This window comes from Muntiacus reevesi, chromosome 1, assembly GCF_963930625.1.
Source record: "Muntiacus reevesi chromosome 1, mMunRee1.1, whole genome shotgun sequence".
NCBI lineage: Eukaryota > Metazoa > Chordata > Mammalia > Artiodactyla > Cervidae > Muntiacus > Muntiacus reevesi.
In genome coordinates this window covers 196,354,467-196,376,079 of record NC_089249.1, presented here as the reverse complement: position 1 = coordinate 196,376,079, position 21,613 = coordinate 196,354,467, and the positions used below count along the sequence as shown (strand labels likewise).

General features: G+C 40.6%; 1 protein-coding gene across 1 annotated transcript in view; it reads left to right on the top strand.

Moving 5' to 3' along the window:
* LOC136166713 (putative adhesion G protein-coupled receptor E4P) overlaps positions 1-8,944 on the top strand; it is a 36,080-nt gene extending 27,136 nt beyond the window's left edge. Inside the window, exons 15-17 of the mRNA XM_065933374.1 lie at positions 634-814; positions 3,706-3,801; positions 7,925-8,944. Of these exons, the coding sequence (XP_065789446.1) occupies positions 634-814; positions 3,706-3,801; positions 7,925-8,035 (388 nt within the window). The 3' untranslated portion in view covers positions 8,036-8,944. The remainder of the gene's footprint in view (positions 1-633; positions 815-3,705; positions 3,802-7,924) is intronic.
* Positions 8,945-21,613: the final 12,669 nt, after the last annotated feature.

Genomic DNA, 21,613 nt, shown 5'->3' with positions numbered 1-21,613 from the left:
TGTATGCATCATCAGTACCATCTTCTTAGATTGCATGTATGCATTAATATGAGATATTTGTTTTTGTCTTTCTGACTTACTTCACTCTGTATAAAAGGGTCTAGGTTCATGGAGACGCAGACACAGAGAACAGACTTGTGGACACAGCAGGGGAAGGAGAGAGCAGGATGAATAGAGAACGTAGCATTGAAACAGATACATTACCAAATGCAAAATAGAGAGCCAGTGGGAATTTGCTATACGATGGAAGGAGCTCAGATCTGGTACCCTGTGACAACCTAGAGGGGTGGGATGAGGTGGGAGGTCTGAGGGAGGGGGCATACCTATGGCGGATTCGCATTGATGTATGGCAGAAACCAACACAATATTTTAAAGCAATTATCCTCCAATCAAAAATAAATTTTAAAGAACTTTTAATTTCAAAAGAAAAAACAAATTGGGTTCTGCCTTCTTCGAGTTGCAGGACTTCAAGCAAGACACGTTGCCACGTGAGCTGTTCATGAGGTTTAACTAAGGAAATGCCTGAGAGGGCTTCCTGGGTGGCCCTGGTGGTAAAGAACCTGCTTAAAGCCTTTAGTGCAGTGCACACTATGTAGTGATAAACGAGAGGTATTACCCTTTTTACTTTTCCAGAGTCATGACATTTAAAGCCATCTCTCAGCTGTTTATCCTGGGATGTTCTTGGGGTCTTGGATTTTTCTTGGTTGAAGAAGTTGGGAAGACCATCGGATCGATCATTGCCTACATGTTCACCATCATCAATGTCCTACAGGGGACGTTGCTTTTTGTGGTACACTGTCTTCTTAATCACCAGGTAAGGCAAATCATTTTGTGTCTCACCAGCTTAATCTGAAAGTCTTATTGAATTGTTCATGTCCCCGCCCTTCTCTGACCTTTGAAAGTCGCTTAGTCATGTCTGACTCTGCAACCCCATGGATGTAGTTCATGGGATTCTCCAGGCCAGAATACTGGAGCGGGTAGCCATTCCCTTCTCCAGGGGATCTTCCTGCCCAGGGATCAAACTCCCACATTGCAGGCGGATTCTTTACCATCTGAGCCACCAGGGAAGCCCTGGAGTGGGTAGCCGTTTCCTTCTCCAGGGGATCTTCTCTCTGACCTTGTATATTTATATTTTTGGAGTTGCCTTGATTCTAGGAAGAGGGTTTAGGTGTTTCTTGGGTAAACCATGTGCTCTGAGTATCATCCATTCATCATTCCAATCTGGATCTTCCATATGGGAAAAAAAAGATTGTTAGTCTAGTTATTAATAACTTCTTTTTAAGTAAACTTTTTATTTTGGAATAATCTTAGAAGTATAAGAAAGTTGCATGCATTTGTCTGCTGGTGACTGCCATAAAAAATACCATAGACAGAGTGATCTGGTCAATAGAAATTTATCTTCACAATTTGGGAGACCAGATGCCTAATATCAGGGTGCCAGTTTGTTGGGTTCTGAAGAGGACTCTCTTCTTAGTAGATGGTCACTTTCTGAAAGTGTCTTCCCATGGGAGTGAGAATGAGAGCTTTCAGGACTGAACAGGGACTCAGTGCTTATGACCTCATGCATGCTAAGTTGGTTCAGTCGTGTCCGACTCTCCACAACCTTATGGACTGGGCCCACCAGGCTCCTCTGTTCATGGAATTCTCCAGGCAAAAATACTGGAGTGGGTTGCCATGCCCCCCTCCAGGGGATCTTCCTGACCCAGGGACTGAACCTGTATCTCTTGTGTCTCCTGCATTGGCAGGCAGGTTCTATACTGCTAGCACCACCTGGGAGCTTATGACCGCATTTAACGTTAATCACTTCCATCATGGTCATACCTCCAGATACAGTCACATTGGGAAAGTTAGAGCTTTCATATATGAATTTTGGGGGGACACAATTTAATTCATAGCAGAACACATATCAGTCTGGATAAGGGCATTTCTGCTGTAATAACAGTTAGCTCGTCCCCCTCTGATTTCAGTGGCTTACAATGACAAAGACTTATTTCTTGCTCCTGCTACATAGCTCTGGTATGATATGTATTGTCTTCACTCTGATGGAGGCTGAAGGGGCAGCCTTTACTTATTAGTAGAACATTGGTGTGTTCATGACAAAGGGAAAGGAGATTATGGCGAAGCACAGTTCAGCTCCCTTCCACTGGCCAAAGCAGACCCCATGGCCGTACCTGAATTTGTCAGAGAGGATGAATAATCCTCCTAGTCAGGTGCACTGTATGGAAAAGTGCTGGTTTATTGGCATAATTTTATATTACCACAAACCCAGAAAGACCAGCTCTAATCCTGGTATTCCCACTAACTAGGTTGCTGTGTGACTCTGGGTAAGCTGCTTGCTCTCTCTGAACCTTGGTTTTTCTCACCTGCAAATATGGCAATACCTGCCTCACCGGATTGAGAATTAAACGAGATAACATAAAACAAATGTCTTAGTAATTTGTGGCACACATGTTCTCAGTGAGGGTCATTATAATTTCACTCTTTACAGGGTAAAGATTGAAAATAACTTTCCTGGCTCTTTTCCCTCTGCTGTTGAGTAGAACTACCAGCAGTTAAGATGCTGGCGGTGAAAAGACCATCTTAACACTAACTCTTTCATCTTTTAGTGCATTAATAGTTGGTACTCCTCACACACAGAAGAAGTAAAATAGAACTTAATGTGAGTTAATGTTGAGTATTAAGAATTTAGATGTCTTTTTAAAAATGTGATAATGTGGTTAAAGGAAGGCAGTTCATGGAATCACAGTGGGTGGTCTAGTGTCAGGGCTCTGAGTAAGTATGACAAGGTTTTGCATGCTGGCTATGTGATCTTAGGCAAGTCTACTTCCAAGAGTCTCAATTTCTTCACATTTCATTGGGGGTAAGAGAAGTATCTTTCTTCTGTTGTTTCTTCTGAATGTTACATTGCATTGGTTAAGATATTAACTGATACGTTGTCTATAAAGTACATTAAACATTGCTCAGTTCAGTTCATTTCAGTCACTCAGTTGTGTCCGACTCTTTGCAACCCCATGAATCGCAGCATGCCAGGCCTCCCTGTCCATCACCAACTCCTGGAATCTACTCAAGCTCATGTCCATTGAGTAGGTGATGCCATCCAGCCATCTCATCTTCTGTCGTCCCCTTCTCCTCCTGCCCCCAATCCCTCCCAGCATCAGGGTCTTTTCCAATGAGTCAACTCTTCTTATGAGGTGGCCGAAGTACTGGAGTTCCAGCTTCAGCACCAGTCCTTCCAATGTACACCCAGGACTGATCTCCAGTTAACGTTCAATAAATAATGGCCTTCATCATCGTAATCATCACACCACCATTACCTTCTTTGTCATCATCACCATCATGACCATAATCCTTTTCATCATTATTACTATCATATCATCACCACCACCACCACCACCTTCATTATGGTCACCATCCTACCAACATCATCATCATTTTCACCATCACCCTCACCACCATCAACATCATCATTATTATAATCCTATATAGAATCTTTATGGTGCCTTTCATTTAGTAAATGCCTCTTTAACAACCAAGCAAATCCAATCTAAATTAAATGAATCAGCATGAACATGGCAATATTACACCAAGAATCAGGATAAGGGTGGCAGAGAATATGCATTGGCATCTATATCTTTAATTTCCTATTTTAGGGTCTTTTCTCCCAAACCAAGCTTTGGATGTAACACAAGCCTCTATATTCCTTAGGTGCAGATGGAATTCAAGAAATGGTTTAGTGGGGTGCGGAAAGGGGTTGAAACTGAAAGCTCTGAGGTATTTCGCTCTACTACTCAAGTCAAAATGGTAAGATGGGCTCTTCTGCATTGCCGTGTACTTGTCTGAACTCAGTGTCTCCTGCTACTAGGAACTTCCTGGTTGCTTATCTGAAAAACAAAGGGAAATTACATTAGATTCCTGTATTAAGCTGTGGAAGTTTCTGGGTTTTGAGACCAAACCCAGAAAATCTCTTCTTTCCCTTTTTCTTCTGCTCTCTCTTCCTTCTTTTCTTTCTTTCTTCCTCTTCAGTGCATTAACAAATACCCAATGATATTTAACAGAAATATTACATTTATTCAACAACATTCTTTTAACAAAAATTAGCTGAGTTCCTAGTTTGTGCCAGCCACTGTTTTAGATATTGGGGGAAGATCCTCACCTTCACAGAGTTGATATTCTAATAGGGAGTAGACAGACAGTAAACCACCAAAAGTAGATTATACAGTGTGCTACAAAATGATATATGCTATAGAAAAAATATAGAGCAATGGACTCACAGATATAGAGGACAAACTCAGGGCTGGACTTGAGGAGAGGCATTGTATAGGGGTGGGGACATGGGAGGTATGAACAGTTGGGTACAAGATGGGCTCAGAGGTCTATTTTACAACACAGGAATATAGCCAATATTTTGTAATAACTTCAAATGGAAATTAATCTTTTAAATTATATTAAAATTTTAAAAATAAAATAAAAAGGAGAAAAATTTAGAAAGCAGCCAGGAATGCACCAGGCTGAAAGAGTTTTGTTGTTCTTCAGTGGCTCCGTTGTGTCCAACTCTTTGTGACCCAATGGACTATATAGCATGCCAGGCTCCTCCATCCATGGAATTTTTCAGACAAGAATACTGGAGTGGGTTGCCATGTCCTCCTTCAGGGGATCTTCCCAATACAGCAATTAAACCAGCATCTCCTATACTGCACCTAGATTCTTTACCACTGAACCACCAGGGAAGCTCTGGGAAGAGTTTATTTTAAATAATGTGACCAAAATGAACCTCCCTTCCCAGGTGGCCCTAGTGGTAAAGAACCTGCCTGCCAGTACAGAGACACAAGAGATGCAGGTTCCATCCCTGGGTCAGGAAGATCTCCTGTAGGAGGACATGGCAACCCACTCCAGTATTCTTGCCTAGAGAACCCCACGGATGGAGGAGCCTGGTGGGCTACACTTCATAGAGTCACACAAAGTCAGATACAACTGAAGTGACTCAGCACACAGCACAATGAACCTCCCTAAGACTCTGGCACTTGAGTCTTCAGTCATGTCTAACTCTTTGTGAGCCCATGGACTGCAGCCCAGCAAGCTCCTCTGTCCCTGGAATTCTCCAGGGAAGAATACTGGAGTGCGTTACCATTTCCTTCTCCAGGGAATCTTCCAGACCCAGGGATCAACCTGGGTCTCCCTCATTGCAGATTCTTTACTGTCTGAGCCACTAGGGAAGCCAAAGCCTTGATGAATATATCTAATTTTTAAAAAATGACCCCTGGGGGAATCCTCTGGTGGTCCAGGGATTAGGGCTCTATGCTTTCACTGCTGAGGGCATGAAGTCAGTCTCTGATGAGGGAATTAAGATTCCCTAATGCTAAGACCCTAATGCCGGGAAAGACTGAAGGCAGGAGGAGAAGGGGGCAGCAGAAGATGAGATGGTTAGATGGTATCACCGACTCAATGGACATGAGTTTGAGCAAACTCTGGGAGATAGTGAAGGACAGGGGAGCCTGGCATGCTGCAATCCATGGGATCGCAAAGAGTCAGACATGATTTAGCAGCTGAACAACAGCAACAAAACAAGAAATTAAGACTCTCAAATACAGTAAGCAATTTCCACTGGCCAGGCATTGCCCTAGGGAGAAGGAGAACAATAGTGACCAAAACAAGGAAATTTATAGAGAGTAGAGATTGACCAAAACACCTTTAGGGGCAAGACAAATATCATACAATGAGACAGAGTATGCAGAGAATTAAAATAGAATACAGTAATAGGTAGTGAGGGAAAGACTGTTATGGAATGAATGGTTAGGGAAAGATTGAGGAGGTGACATTTCAACTAACTGTATAGAAGAGTCCAGAATAATAATCATAATCCCTTATTTTTTTTAATGTAGATTATTTTTAAAGTCCACATTCTTGCCTGGGAAATCCCATGGATAGAGGAGGCTGACATGCTACAGTCCATGGAGTCTCAAAGAGTCAGATGCAACTTAGCGACTAAACAACAACAACATTTTTAAAGTCTTTACTGAATGTGTTACAATATTGCTTGTTTTATGTTTTGGTTTTTGGCCCCTGAAGCATATGGGATCTTAACTCCCCAGCCAAGGATGGAACCCACACCCTCTTCATTGAAAGGCAAAGTCTTAACCACTGGACCCCCAGGAAAGTCTCATAATCCTTGTCTTTGGACAACATGTTACATTCTAAAAAGCACATAATCAGAGACTTTCCTGGTTGTCCAGTGGTTAGGGCTGTGTGCTTCCACTGCAGGGGGCATGGATTAGATACCTGGTCCGGAACTAAGATCCTGCATGCTGTGTGGTGGAGCCGACAATAAATAAATAAGGAGCACATGATCAGCCTAACTAAGCTTGCAACCTCCATTAATCCTCTGTAGCGTTTAATTGATCCATCACTATTGGGTTTGCATACAGCCCAAGTGTCTGGCTTCAGATCCCAGATTCTACCATCTCCAGGCTGGGTGACCTTGCACAAGCCACTTAATATCTCTGAACCTCAGTTTCTTCATCTGTAAAATGGGAATGATAATAATATCTGTCTGATCGTGAGAATTAAATAATATCTTATAGGTTAAGTGCTTCAAATGCCACCTGGCACACAGTGTGTGTTAGTTGTTCAGTCACGTCTGACTCCTTGTGACCCCGTGGACTGTAGCCCACCAGGCTCCTTTGTCCATGGAATTCTCCAGGCAAGAATACCTGAATGGTTTCCAGTCTCTTCTCCAGCGGAACTTCCTGCCCAGGGGCTAAACCCAGGTTTCCTGCATTACAGGCAGATTCTTTACCTCTGAGCCCCATGCACTTAATGTTTGTGAAGAGATTAAATTTTTAAACCCCATCATAGATGATGTTATGGGGTGTTGAGTGAAAAAAAAAACAAAAAACGCACAACCTAAAAGTTGAGAATTATGTTTTATTTGTCAGACTTTCCGAGGACTTCAAGAAGAGCTCTGAGGGACTGCTCTAAGGAAGCAAAGGAGGAGTCAGGTTATATAAGAGTTTTTACAACAAAGATCAGGTAGTCAGAACAGCAAAAGATTGCTGTTCATTAAGGGAAATTAACTTGAGAGACATCTGAAGTTAAGGAATTTAGTGCTTTTCTATGTACAGGAAAATGCGAGTCTGTGTGTGTGCTGTAAGGCGCTTCAGTCATGTCCCATTTTATGCGACCCTATGGACTGAGCCCTCCAGGCAAGACTGTTGGAGTGGGTTGCCATGCCCTCCTGGATCTTCCCGACCCAGGAATAGAGGATCTTCCCGACCCAGAGATGGAACTCAAGTCTCTTAAGTCTCCTGCTTTGCAGATGGGTTCTTTCCCACTAGCTGCTGCTAAGTCGCTTCAGTCGTGTCCGACTCTGTGTGATCTCATAGATGGCAGCCCACCAGGCTCCCCTGTCCCTGGGATTCTCCAGGCAAGAACACTAAAGTGGGTTGCCATTTCCTTCTCCAATGCATGCAAGTGAAAAGTGAAAGTGAAGTCGCTCAGTCGTGTCCGACTCCTAGCGACCCCATGGACTGCAGCCCACCAGGCTCCTCCATCCGTGGGACTGTCCAGGCGAGAGTACTGGAGTGGGGTGCCATTGCCTTCTCCTTTCCCACTAGCACCCCCTGGGAAACCCACAAGAGCCTAGGCTCATTGAAATAATTGCTTTGATAAGCACCTTAGCTATTTACCTTGGTATCCCATTCTTTCTCATCCTGAGTCCCCTCAGGGTGCAACTTTGTGGGTGGCTGTCCCATCCTTTGTTTACTGATACATCAGGCAACATTTTTCAGATATTAGCTTTGGATTTACTGAGCTTTGAACCATAGGGCAGTTATAGCTTGTCACTTCCAAGCATGCTTAGAAGTTTTAGTTAATTTCTGAGGTGTTCATTTCCCTTCAGCTTTTTCTCCACATTGTTTCCCCCAAATAGGAGAAACTGGAGAAGTCACCGGAATACTTTTGCAAAAAAGACTCTGCATCTATCCAGCCACCGCCTGGGCCTCACCTTATTAGTGTCTCTTGGCTCAAAACAGACAACTGAGCTGCATGTGGACTGCGCCCCTCACACATGTGGATGGGACCAACGCCACTGTCGACCTTTCCTGTGAAAAGGAGTCCTGACTGATTTCCTCATCTTGGTTTCTCTCTCCATAGAAAGAAAGGGACACCTGGGAGAATTCTTAGATCCAGAATCCAGTATGGTGTGTCAGGGGCAATCAAATGGTTAAGAAATCCTTTTTAATGATGAGATAAATAAGTGGATTTTACTCTGCTAGACATTACCAACTTGCCTATGACTGACTAACATCTGGATTCAGCTTACAGATTTTCCTCTGGCTTCTCCGTTGCATTTTATGCTCCCCAAGATTTTGCATCTCTGGACACCTGCATAACTCAATAATTCTCACATGAAGTAATATGAAAAGAGGGTTGCATGCTTGGCAATGCAAAAATGGGACACCACCAGTCCCACTTAGGGGTGAATTGCCTCCGGGAAGAATTTTGTGATCAGAACACCAGCACTTTCCCCGTTTTCTTTGCCTGAAGACTTTTCTGAACCTACCTTATTCTCTGATTAAGTATAATTTTGCTTTCTTAGTTTCATCTCTGAAGGAAAGTTACAGGGCTCAAAATAACCTGGAGTTAAAATTCCCCTCCAGATCCTCCCCACCATTCTATGCAAAACAAAGAACTCTCTCACTCGAAGAAAAAATGGATAGGGGTTGATTATACCCAGCTCCCAGCTGGTCCAGCCTCTGGCCGATCTCCAAAATTCCTTGCCCAAGCCGTTTAAGAGACAACTACTTCGAACAACCTTGGAGAAGAACAGGCCCCCTTAAGACAGTAGCTTTCCACATACATGCCTATATATACTTACTCTTTTCTTGGGTAAGTGCAGGAGCTCACTAATCTGACTGCTGCCCCTTCTTGACTCATTAAAGGTGCTCTGTTCCTGTAAAGTGCCGGTCTCGTTCTTTTTCTGAGCCTCACCTTCTCTAACTCCCTTACCCTACCTTCTCCATGTCCTGGTATAAATGCTCCCAAACTGAAACAATGTGGCATATCACATCAGTAGTTTGATCTGATTTATTTTGTTCTACTGTTTCTAAATTTGTTTCCAAACATATTGGGTTTTAGGTGTGTATTTTCAGCATTAGAATTATTAAGTGCATGGATAACTTTGTGACCAGACAATGTTTCCAAAGCAATTTTAAATTGTAATGACAGCACAATTATAATTCATTAACAAAGAAAATGTAGAACATACTGTAAAGTTAAGCATATAGTCAAATTCAGAATACTACAATACTGTATTTATTACAGGCTTCCCAGGGGGCACTAGTGGTAAAGACCCTGCCTGCCAATGCAAGAGAAGTAAGAAACACAGGTTCGATCCCTGGGTTGGGAAGATCCCCTGGAGGAGGAAATGGCAACTGACTCCAGTATTCTTGCCTGGGAAATCCCATGGACAGAGGAACCTGGTGGGCTATAGTCCATGGGGTCACAGAGTCAGACAAGACTGAACACACACACATACATAATACTATAATATGGTGGTGTGTTAACAACTTAGTCTAGTGTAAAGGTTAAGGGATGAGATATTAAAAATAACTGTAGCTACCTTAATTTGTTAACAAATACAAAATATAAAAGATTGTAATTGTGATAGCAAAGACAAAAAAGGAAAGAAGGGTGGAGCTTTTATGTGTGATTGGGGTTGGTGAAAATGAATGTCACTCATTCATGTCCTACACTTTGTGACCCCATGGACTATATGGTCCATAGAATTCTCCAAGCCAGAATACTGGAATGGGTAGCCTATCCCTTCTCCAGGGGATCTTCCCAACCCAGGAATCAAACCAGGGTCTTCTGCATTGCAGGTGGATTCTTTACCAACTGAGTATCAGGGAAGCCCTGGGGTTAAGTTGCTGTCAACTTAAAATGGATGATTGTAGCTGTTAGATGTTTTGTGGAAGCCTTGGGGTAACCGCAAAGGCAAAAATGTTTAGTAGATTCACACACACAAGAAATGGAACCATTATATACCACCTTGGAAAATCATCAGTTCATAAAGGTAGGCAGAGAGGAAAAAGGGAACGGTGGAGCTACAAAAAAACTTCCAGGTAGCAACTAACAAAATGACATTAGTAGGTCCTTATTAGTTAAGGACCTACTAGTTATTAGTTATTGTAGAACTATAGTTATTGTAGAACTCAGGGAACTCTATTCAATACTCTCTAATAGCTTACATGGGAAAAGAATCTTAAAAAAGAGCGAATATATGTATATGTATAACTGATTCACTTTACTGTACAGTAGAAGCTAACACAGCATTGTAAATCAACTATATTCCAATTAAAAAAACAAAACCAACATTTATACAATGGAATATTACTCAGCTGTTAAAAAGAATGAAATAATGCCATTTGTCGCAACATGAATGGACCTCTCGATTGCCATACTGCATGAAGTAAGTCAGGCAGAGAAAGAGAAATATCTTTATTATGACATCACTTATATGTGGAATCTAAAAAGAACTGATACAAATTAACTTACTTACAAAAAAGAAACAGATTTACAGACTTAGAGAATGAATTTATGGTTGCCCATGCATGCCAAGTCTCCTCAGTCATGTCCAACTCTTTGCTACCCTATGAACTGTGGTCCACCCGGCTCCTCTGTCCATAGGAATCCTCCAGTCAAGAATACCAGAGTGGTTTGCCATGCCCTCCTCCAAGGGATCTTCCCAACCCAGGGATTGAACCTGTGTCTCCTGTGGTTCCTGCATTGCAGGCGGAGTCTTTACTGCTGAGCCACTGGGGAAGACCATGGTTGCCCGTACATACATATTTTAGATGGATGACCAATGAGGACCTACTGTATAGCACACAGAACTCTGCTCAATGTTATGTGTCAGTGTGGATGGGAAGGGAGTTTGGGAGAGAGTGGATACATGGACATGTATGGCTGAGTCCCTTTGCTGTTCGCCTGAAGCTATTGCAACGTTGTTAATCAGTTAAACTCCTATACAAAATAAAAAGTTAAAAAAATTAAAGCTTCACTGAGAAATAAAATGAACTTTTACATAAATATAATTTAAAATAAATAATTTTTAAAATAATCAAAAATTGTAACAACCAATTAAATGTTAAAATAGCAGCCAAGTCACCATAGTTCACTTGAAGAGATTTTGTGTGCATTTTTAAGGTCATAGACAAAGGACTGTGTCCCTTTTCTGTTTAGGGGGCTCAAACATCTCCTCCATGTGGTAGCAATATAACCAAAGTGTACAAATCACTTCCCCTCCCAGCTTTGAAATTATGTGATTTCTCTTGAAAAGATGGCTTTTCCTATGGCTCAGTGGATAAAGAATCTGCCTGCAAAGCAGAAGACATAAGAGACGTGGGTTAGATCCCTGGGTCGGGAAGATGCTCTGGAGAAGGAAATGGCAAGCCACTCCAATATTGTTGCCTGGAGAATCCCATGGATAGAGGAGCCTGGTGGACTACAGTCCATGGGGTCACAAAGAGCCGGACACGACTGAGAGACTTAACACTTTAACACTTTCTCTTCCTTGAAAAGTTAAAATTTAGGGAAATTCACATGGTTTCAAAATGTGAGTTCTTATATTGTGCAATTTCAAATTTACATAGATGGAACTTACATAAAACAAAATGTTTTTCAGGGGGACAATTTGGCACTAACTCTCCACGTTTAAGCATTTCATAATCCTTCCATTTGAAAACTTCCTTGCTAGGAATCTATCAAGGGGATATTGTGATAAGTGTAATCTATACATACAGGGACATAGGATATACAAATTCAGGTCGATGATGTTGAACTTTAAAAAATGTACAGCCTCCAAGTTGAGAGTCAGGCTTCCCTGGTTGCCCAGTGGTTAAGAATCTGCCTGCCAGCACTGTTTATAATAGCCAGGACATGGAAGCAACCTAGATGCCCATCAGCAGACGAATGGATAAGGAAGCTGTGGTACATATACACCATGGAATATTACTCAGCCATTAAAAAGAAGTCATTTGAATCAGTTCTAATGAGATGGATGAAACTGGAGCCCATTATACAGAGAGAAGTAAGCCAGAAAGATAAAGACCAATACAGTATACTAACGCATATATATGGAATTTAAAAAGATGGTAACGATAACCCAATATGCAAAACAGAAAAAGAGACACAGATGTACAGAACAGACTTTTGGACTCTGTGGGAGAAGGCGAGGGTGGGATGTTCTGAGAGAATAGCATTGAAACAAGTGTACTATCAAGTGTGAAACAGATCGCCAGCCCAGGCTGGATGCATGAGACAAGTGCTCAGGGCTGGTGCACTGGGAAGACCCAGAGCGATGGGATGGGGAGGGAGGTGGGAGGGGGGATCGGGATGGGGAATACATGTAAATCCAAGGTTGATTCATGTCAATGTATGGCAAAAACCGCTACAATATTGTAAAGTAATTAACCTCCAACTAATAAAAATAAATGGAAAAAATAATAAAATTTTAAAATTAAAAAAAAAAAAAGAATCTGCCTGCCAGTGCAGGGGACATGGGTTTGATACCCGGTCCAGGAAGATTCCACGTGCCGTAGAGAAACTAAGCTGTGTGCCACAAGTACTGAGCATGGGTGCCTAGAGCCTGCGCTCTGCAACAAAAGCAACCACTGCTTCGAGAAGACTGCACTGCAACTAGAGTGTAGCCCCTGCTTGCTACAACTAGAGAAAACTCACGCAACAAGGAAGTGCAACCAAAAATAAACACAAATTTTTAAAAAATGGAAGTCGATGGTTAAGTTTTATTTGGTGGAAAATCTCAAATAACTTTGAGAGACTGCTCCAAAGAGGCAAGGGCAGGACCCAAGATACATAGGAGTTTTTGCAATAAAAACCAAGTAGTTGGAACATCAAAAGTGACTTAAAGGGAAAGTCACTCAGTTGTGTCCAACTCTTTGCAATTCCATGGATTATACAGGAATTCTTCAGGCCAGAATACAAGAGTGGATAGCCTTTCTCTTCTCCAGGGGATCTTCCCAACCCAGGAATCAAACCCAGGTCTGCAGCTTTGCAGGTTTATTCTTTACCAGCTGAGCCACAAGGGAAGCCCAAGAATACTGGAGTGGGTAGCCTATCCCTTCTCCAGTGGATCTTCCTGACCCAAGAATCGAACTGGGGTCTCCTACATTGCAGGTGAATTCTTTACCAACTGAGCTATCAGGAAAGCCTTGGAACATCAAAAGGTTACTATTAATTAAAGAAAACCAGATATCTTAAGTTAAGAAATTTAGCGCTTTTTTATGTATGGGAAGATGCAAGAGTCTGGGCTCACTGAAATCATTGCTTTGACAGGCACCTCGGCTTACCTGTGCTTTCTTGCTCTCAATCTCCTCATAGTGGTTGTCTGCAGTGGCTGAGGGCTTGATGGTGGGCAACCTGTTTTTTTCAACCCTGAGTTCCATCAGGGCTCACCATCTGGATGGCTGCAATACCCTTTGTTTATTGACGTGGCAGGCAATATTTTTCATTCACAATGTGATTTGTTCTATCACCCTGAATTACTTGCTGTCATGTATCAGATGGAGGAAAAAGGAACACTTTGTACAGAAAATGTTGCCTTAAACTTGTGCATACAGTTACAAAATCACTACGCTACCATGCTCAAAGATAACCCAGGCTAGCATGGCTTAATTTCTGTTGTTGTTCAGTCGCTACGTCGTGTTGTCTTGTTGGACTCTTTGGGACCCCTTGGACTGCAGCGCACCGGGCTTCCCTGTCCTTCACTATCTCCCAGAGTTTGCCCAAACTCGTGTCCATTGAATCAGTGATGCTGTCCAACCATCTCATCCTCTGTCATCCCCTTATCCTCCTGCTTTCAATCTTTCTCAGCATCATGGTTGTTTCCATTGATTTTGCTCCTTGCATCAGGTGGCCAGAGGGTTGGAGCTTCAGCTTCAGCATCAGTCCTTCCAATGAATATTCAGAGTTGATTTCCTTTGTGTGTGTGTGTGTGTTTAAAATATTGTACTTTATTCTAATAAATTTCTAAACTTTTGATAAATAGACACATTTTTTAGAAACCATGATTCATAAAATTAATACTTAAAAAAAAGATACAGAAGGTTTGCAGCATTATAATTTTCTACAGTTTTACTGATGTATAATTGACAAATAAAAATTGCATATATTTAAGTTGTACAACATGATCCTTTGATATATGTATACATTATGAAATGGCTATCACTATCAAGGTAATTAACATAGCCATCACCTCATTTAGTTCTTTTTCATTTTTTTTCTTTTGTGAGAACAATTAAAATTTCCTCTCTGATATGCTCAGTTCAGTTCAGTTCAGTCGCTCAGTCATGTCCAACTCTTTGAGACCCCATGAATCGCAGCACACCAGGCCTCCCTGTCCATCACCAACTCCCGGAGTTTACTCAAACTCATGTCCTTCGAGTCAGTGATGCCATCCAGCCATCTCATCCTCTGTCTTCCCCTTCTCCTCCTGCCCCCAATCCCTCCTAGCATCAGGGTCATTTCCAATGAGTCAACTCTTCACATGAGGTAGCTCAGCATCACTCATTACTAAGGGACAACTTGGCCTTCAGAAATGTTTGACAACTTCTGGAGACAACTTTGGCATCACAGACAACGTTGGCATTAGTGAACAAAAGCAAGGGATTCTGTTTAGCATTCTACAATGCAGAGGACACACTCCCAGTCACAAAGAATTATACAGCCACCTGCAAATGTCAGTAATGCTGAGCTTGAGAAACTCTGCCCTTACTTTCTATAAATGCTAAACTCAGCTATCTTCCTTCTGCCACTGGATGCAGGAAATTTTCTACAGAATATATGAGTGGTAAAGAGAAAGTAGCTTTTAATAGGAAATTCAATATTCTCTTTCTTTCCCTAAGATTGAGAAACCCTGTTCTCCTGGCAAAAGTGGACAGCAAGTATGAACACATGAGAAATTTCAAAAGACAGTGAGGACCAACATTTTAAATTTTATAATACCATACTTTTAAAAAATATCTAGTCATAGAAAAAAAGGATTGACTTGTTTGATCTCCTTGCAGTCCAAGGGACTCTCAAGAGTCTTCTCCAGCACCACAGTTCAAAAGCATCAGTTCTTAAGTACTCAGCCTTCTTTATGGTCCAACTCTCAGCTTTGCCTATATGGACCTTTGTTGGCAAAGTGATGACTCTGCTTTTTAATATGCTGTCTAAAGTTTGTCATAGCTTTTCTTCCAAGAAGCATGCATCTTTTAATTTCACAGCCACAATCACCGTCTGCAATGATTTGGGAGCTCAAGAAAATAAAGTCTGTCACTGTTTCCACTGTTTCCCCATTTATTTGCCATGAAGTGATGGGACCAGATGCCGTGATCTTAGTTTTTTGAATGTTGAGGTTTAAGTCAGACTTTTCACTCTCCTCTTTCACCTTCATCAAGACAGACACACACACACACGTATATCAGATGAATGTGTATATATGGTATGTCATTGAAGTTTTGAAATGAACTTTCCCCATTATTCAAAATAATGCAGGTTTTTTTGGGGGGGGTTTGTTTTTTCTTACATAAAGACTTATCACAAGAACTGGATGACTTACAGTTTTTCTCTCATGACAAAAATTGGGGTATAGATGACTCTTGTAGTCCTGACATGCCCTCATGTTCTTAACTCAATTTACAATCTAAATTTGTGTTCTGTTATCAAAGCCTCACAGAATCAGGGATGGGGTGGTGTATTATTGCGTGTATGCCCATGTAAACTTACCTGTCTTTACAGTGCTAAAAAGTTTAATACTAGTTTTGGAAAATCATCTTGCAAGTTATCATCATGGCCAGGATGATAATACTACTATATATATTAGTATATGATATGTATACATATATGTATATTATATATATAGATAGATACAAAAACTGGTATCAAACTTACATCTCCTATATTGGCAGGTGAATTCTTTACCCTAGAATCACCAGAGAAGCCCCACATATATATATCTATATATATATAATGACAAAGTTTGGTGTGATGTGTGTGAGTATGAGTGTCTTCAAGCAAAATTGAAAAGGTTCGTTGTTTCACTCACTCATTACTAAAAAAAAAGAGGAGAATAAAGAAAAACCTGAGTTTGTTATGTTCACCTGTTTTCCCAGATGCAATGTTTTTACCACATATAATGTTTAGGAGAATGAATAGAATATGTAATAAAAGTGTACCTAGCTGAAAAAGTCAGTGTATTATTTCTACCATTCTGTGGATATGGGTGACTTTTAAAGACAATTTTGATTTTTTTAGAGCAATTTCAGGTTCACAGAAAAATTAAGTGATGGGTATAGAGAACTCCCATGTGCCTTCCACCTGCACACAGGCGCAGACTCCCTGACTGGCCCACCCACAGCAGTACATTTGTTAAAACTGGTGAATCTGCATCAATACATTGTAGTCACTCCAAATCCATAGTTCACCAATTAGGGTTCACTCTGGGTGTTGTACATTCCCAAGGGTTTGGGATAATTGTGTAATGATCTGTGTCCATCATTATAGTATTCACTCATGAGCCCTAAAACTCATCCACCTATTCATCATGTTACTGCTAATGTCAAATTTTTGAGTTTTTTTTTTTTTATAGCTAGTATCACATTGTATGTTTTTAAAGATTTATTTATTTATTGACTGTGGTGGATCTCTGTGGCTACACATGGGCTTTCTCTAGTTGCCTCCAGTGGGGGCTTCTCTTTGATGTGGTGCTCATGCGTCTCATTGTGGGGTCTTCTTTTCTTGCTGAGCACAGGCTCTGGGGCGCATGGGCTTCAGTAGTTGTGGTGCATTGGCGTAGTTGCTCTGCAGCATGTGGGATCAAACCCGACCAGGGATCAAATCTGTGTCCCTTGCATTGCAAGGCTTAACCGCTGGATTGTTAACCACTGGACCATCAGGGAAGTCCAGCTCATTGTATATTCCATTTTATATATATACAAAATATATTATATATATATATATATCTCACATCTTTTTTCAATTTGATTATAGTTGATTTACAATGCTATGTTAGTTTCAAGTGTACAGCAAAGTGATTTGGTTATAAATATATATATATATATTTTTTTCTTGAGCTTCCCAGGTAGTGCTAGTAGTAAAGAACCTACCTGCCAATGCAGGAGACATAAGAGATGCAGGTTAGATCCCTAGGTCAGAAAGATCCCATGCAGAAGGAAAAGGCAACCCACTTCAGTATTCTTGCTGGGAAATCCCACAAATAGAGGAGCCTGGGGGTCTACAGTCCATAGAGTTGCAAAGAATTGGACATGACTGAAGCGACTTAGCCTGAATGCATGCATATTCTTTTTTCAGGTTTTTTTCCCCATATAGGTTATTACAAAATATTGAATATAGTTCTCTGGGCTGTACAGTAGGTCCTTTTTTTTTAAATCTATTTTATATACAGCAGTCTGTATATGCTGACCCCAAACTCCCAATTTATCCCTCCTTCCTGCCTTTCCCCTTTGGTAACCATGTTTGTTTTTGATATGTGTGAGCCTGTACCCTTTTTTAAGATTCCACTTGTAAATGGTATCATATGATACTTGCCTTTCTCTGTCTAGCTTACTTCACTTAGTATGATAGTCTCTGGGTCCATTCACATTGCTACAAATGGCATTATTTCATTCACCTTTATGGCTAATATTCCGTTATATAAGTATACTACACCTTCTTTATCCATTTGTCTGTTGATGGACACTTTCATTGCTTCCATGTCTTGGTATTGTTAAATGGTGCTGCTACGGACATTGGGGTGCATGTATCTTTCCAAATTAGCATTTAAAACTTTTTGAATATATACCCAGGGGTGAAATTGCTGGCTCAGATGGTAGTTCCCAAATTGAAGACTTTTTTTTTTTAATTTCAAAAGTTATTCAGGTGACCTGACATAATACAATATCACATACAAGCAGTTCTTTTGACCTCTCCTCTACCCCCACACCAAGGTCAAACAAAGACACTACAGAGAGAGAGGAAGTCATGGAGGAAGTTAGAACATGAGACATTCTCAGGAGTCTTGTCCACTCCCTCCCCCCGGGTGGTGGAGCATGTGCGGAGCAATCTATATAGTTTGGCAGGTGCAGAAGCAGAAGGAATCTCTTTCAGAATGAACTGGCAGATACATCCCAAACAGGGTCCTCAATAACACAGATTGACAAAAGAACAAAAAGATGCTTCTGAAACATCCAAAACACTGTCAGTGATGTAACATCAGACAGAAGCTAGAATTAGAAGAGAAAGGGAGTAGAGATCATGAATGATTTTTTCCAGGTCCATTGTGATGCAACTGGCATATGATATTGGGTAAGTTTAAGTTTACTTACATGTTGTGTAAGTAAATAGTGTGATAATTTGGCTCATATATAACTGCGAAATGTTTACCATTAGATTAGTTAAAACATCCTTCACCTCACATAATTAACATAATTTTAAAAGAACTGTTTCAGAAGGTGCTCCTCATCGCTAATTAATAGAGAAATGCAAAGCAAAACTACATTGAGGTATTACCTCATCATTCTAATGATGGTCAGAATGGCCATCATCAAAAAGTCTACAAATAGCAAATGCTGGAGAGGGTGTGGAGAAAAAGGAACCTTCTTACACTATTCCTAAGGATATTAATTGGTGTAGTCACTATGGAGAGCAATATGGCAGTTCTTTAAAAAAATTAAAAACAGACCTACCATATGATCCAACAATCCTATCTTGGGTATATATTCAGAGAAAACTAATTTGAAAGGATCCATGCACTGTAATGTTCATAGCAGCACTGTTTACAATAGTCAAAATATGGAAGCAATCTAAATGTCCATCCACAGGTGAAAGGATATCAAAGATATAATACATGTATACAGTAGACTGTTAACCATAAAAAAGAATGAAATAATGCCATTTGTAGCAAATGGATGAACCTATAGATTCTCATATTAAGTGAAGTAAGTCGGGCAAAGATAAATATCATATGACATTGTCTCTATGTAGAATCTAGAAAAAAATGATACAAGTGAATTTATTTATAAAAGAGAAACAGATTCACAGACACTGAAAACAAACTTGTGGTTATCAAATGGGAAAGGGGAGGGTGGAGAAATAAATGAAGAGTTTGGGATTAATAGATACATACTATTATATATAAAATAAATGTCAAGAACCTACTGTACAGCACAGGGAACTATATTCAGTATCTTGTAACAACCTATGATGGAAAAGAATCTGAAAAAGGATAGATATATACACCAGAAACTAACACAACATTGTACATCAACTATACTTCAATAAAAAGGACTATTTCAGATTTACAGAAATGTGATGATAGTACCGATGTGCCCAGCACCCATGTACCACATGAATGACATCTCCATAGACACCGAGCATCTCCTTCACTTCTCTCTCCTGTGAATGTCTTAGAAACAGGGGTAACGTTTGTATTCCCAAGGAGGATTTACAGATTCGTTGGAGCTCAATAACTATTTGAGAAATGAAGGAACAGAGAGTCAAAGGAGGAAAGAAAGAACCACTTAATTCAGACTCATGAAGTCTCTACCTTTAGTCTCCTGCTAACCAACAACCAAATCCTGATCTTTTTCTTGAAAAAAAAATGCTTTTTAAAGAAAAAAATTAAAACCAAGGAATTACTATGTAATATATCAAACATTTATATACCCATCACCTAGAAAGGACAATTAGTAACATTTTATTGTGCTTCCCTGGAGGCTTAGTGGTAAGGAATCCACCTGCCAGTGCAGGAGACACAAGTTCAATCCCTGGGTTGAGAAGATCCCCTGGAGGAGGAAATGGCAACCCACTCCAGTATTCTTGCCTGAAGAATCCCATGGACAGAGGAGCCTGGCAGGCTCAGTCCATGGGATCGCAAAAGCGTCATACACTGCTTGGCAACTAAGCAGCAACAACAGCAGCATTTTATTATATTCAATTTGGATCTTAATTAGCAACATTTTATTACCTTCATTTGGGATCTCTTTAAACAAAGAAAATAACTTTTGACAGATCCAACGACTCCCTTTGACTCTCCAACCCTCGGTTCTGTTTCTCTTTCCATTCCCCCAAGGCAGCAAATCGTATTTATTTACCATATACCCTTCCTTTCTGATTTTCACACATATGAGTATTATATGCATCCAAATACATATGCATCTCAACATATATTCATACATAAAACACCCACATCAGTGAACAATATCTAGCATTATTTTGTGCATTTCCATTTTTATCTATATTTGCCTAAATAGTTAAAAAATATACTTACAGTTCATCTTATGTTTTTAAGTTCAACTGGTCTATGAAGATGATGTCTGTGAAACTGGAATGTCATACTGCATATTATATTAGCAACCGAACACACATTCATCCTTTGTTCGCGCCCTGAGTTCTGCTAGTACCACAGGAAGAAAATGGGGGAAGTGGGTTTTTGCACCAACATGCATCAGGGTGCCACCCTTACAGAGCTAAATAATCTAGTCTGAGAAAAAATACCCATCAGTATCTAGGAAGCAAGTATAGCAACCAGACAGCACATAATTAAAGCACATTTCTCAGTGCATGTTATTTTAAAAGTGTGGGGAAAACACTAAATGCTGGTACAAATACTCTGGAAAATTACTTGACTGTGTCTACTGTACCTCATGTGAAGTGTTGACTCATTGGAAAAGATCCTGATGCTGGTAGGGATTGGGGGCAGGAGGAGAAGGGGACAACAGAGGATGAGATAGCTGGATAGCATCACTGACTCGATGGACATGAGTTTGAGTAAACTCCAGGAGTTGGTGATGGACAGGGAGGCCTGGCATGCTGTGATTCATGGGGTCACAAAGAGTCGGACACGACTGAGCGACTGAACTGAACTGTATCTCTGTGATCTTTATCCCTATCTATAATTATCTATATATACTTTTTGCTCTCTGTGTGTGTGTGTGTGTGTGTGTGTGTGTGTGTCTATAATTTCACTCCTAGGCATATTCCCAAAAGAAATGAGTACCCATATACACCAATAGACATGTATGGATAAATAGATTGGGACATATTCACAGAATGGAATCCCATATACCAATGAAAACGGACAAAGCACAGCTACATGCCCCAGCATGGATAAATCTAATAGACAATGATTAACAAAAGAAGAGCCATTGAAGAGACAACGGATGGTAAGAGTCTACTTATATAAAGTTCAAGAGCAGACAAAAGTAATCTGTGGTGGTGGAGACTGGATAATTCCAGCGTTGGGAGGATGGTACTAACCAGAAGGGGGCATAGGAGAATATTCTGAGGGGCTGAAAAGATTTCCCTATGTTGATTACCCTCCCCCTGGAGAAAGGAGAATACTTCCTGAGACACTAGCTTGCTGTACTCCCTCTTTGCCTGACAAAGAATAAATCTACTCTTTCTTTCTCTTTCAAAACTCTGTCTCCATATCTCATATCAGCATTGTGTACAGAGAACCAATATTTTGGCATCAGTGATGATCTTACGAGTGTGTACTAATCTACAAACTCATCGAGTTGCATATATTCATTATGCACAGCTTTTCTTGTATGTAATT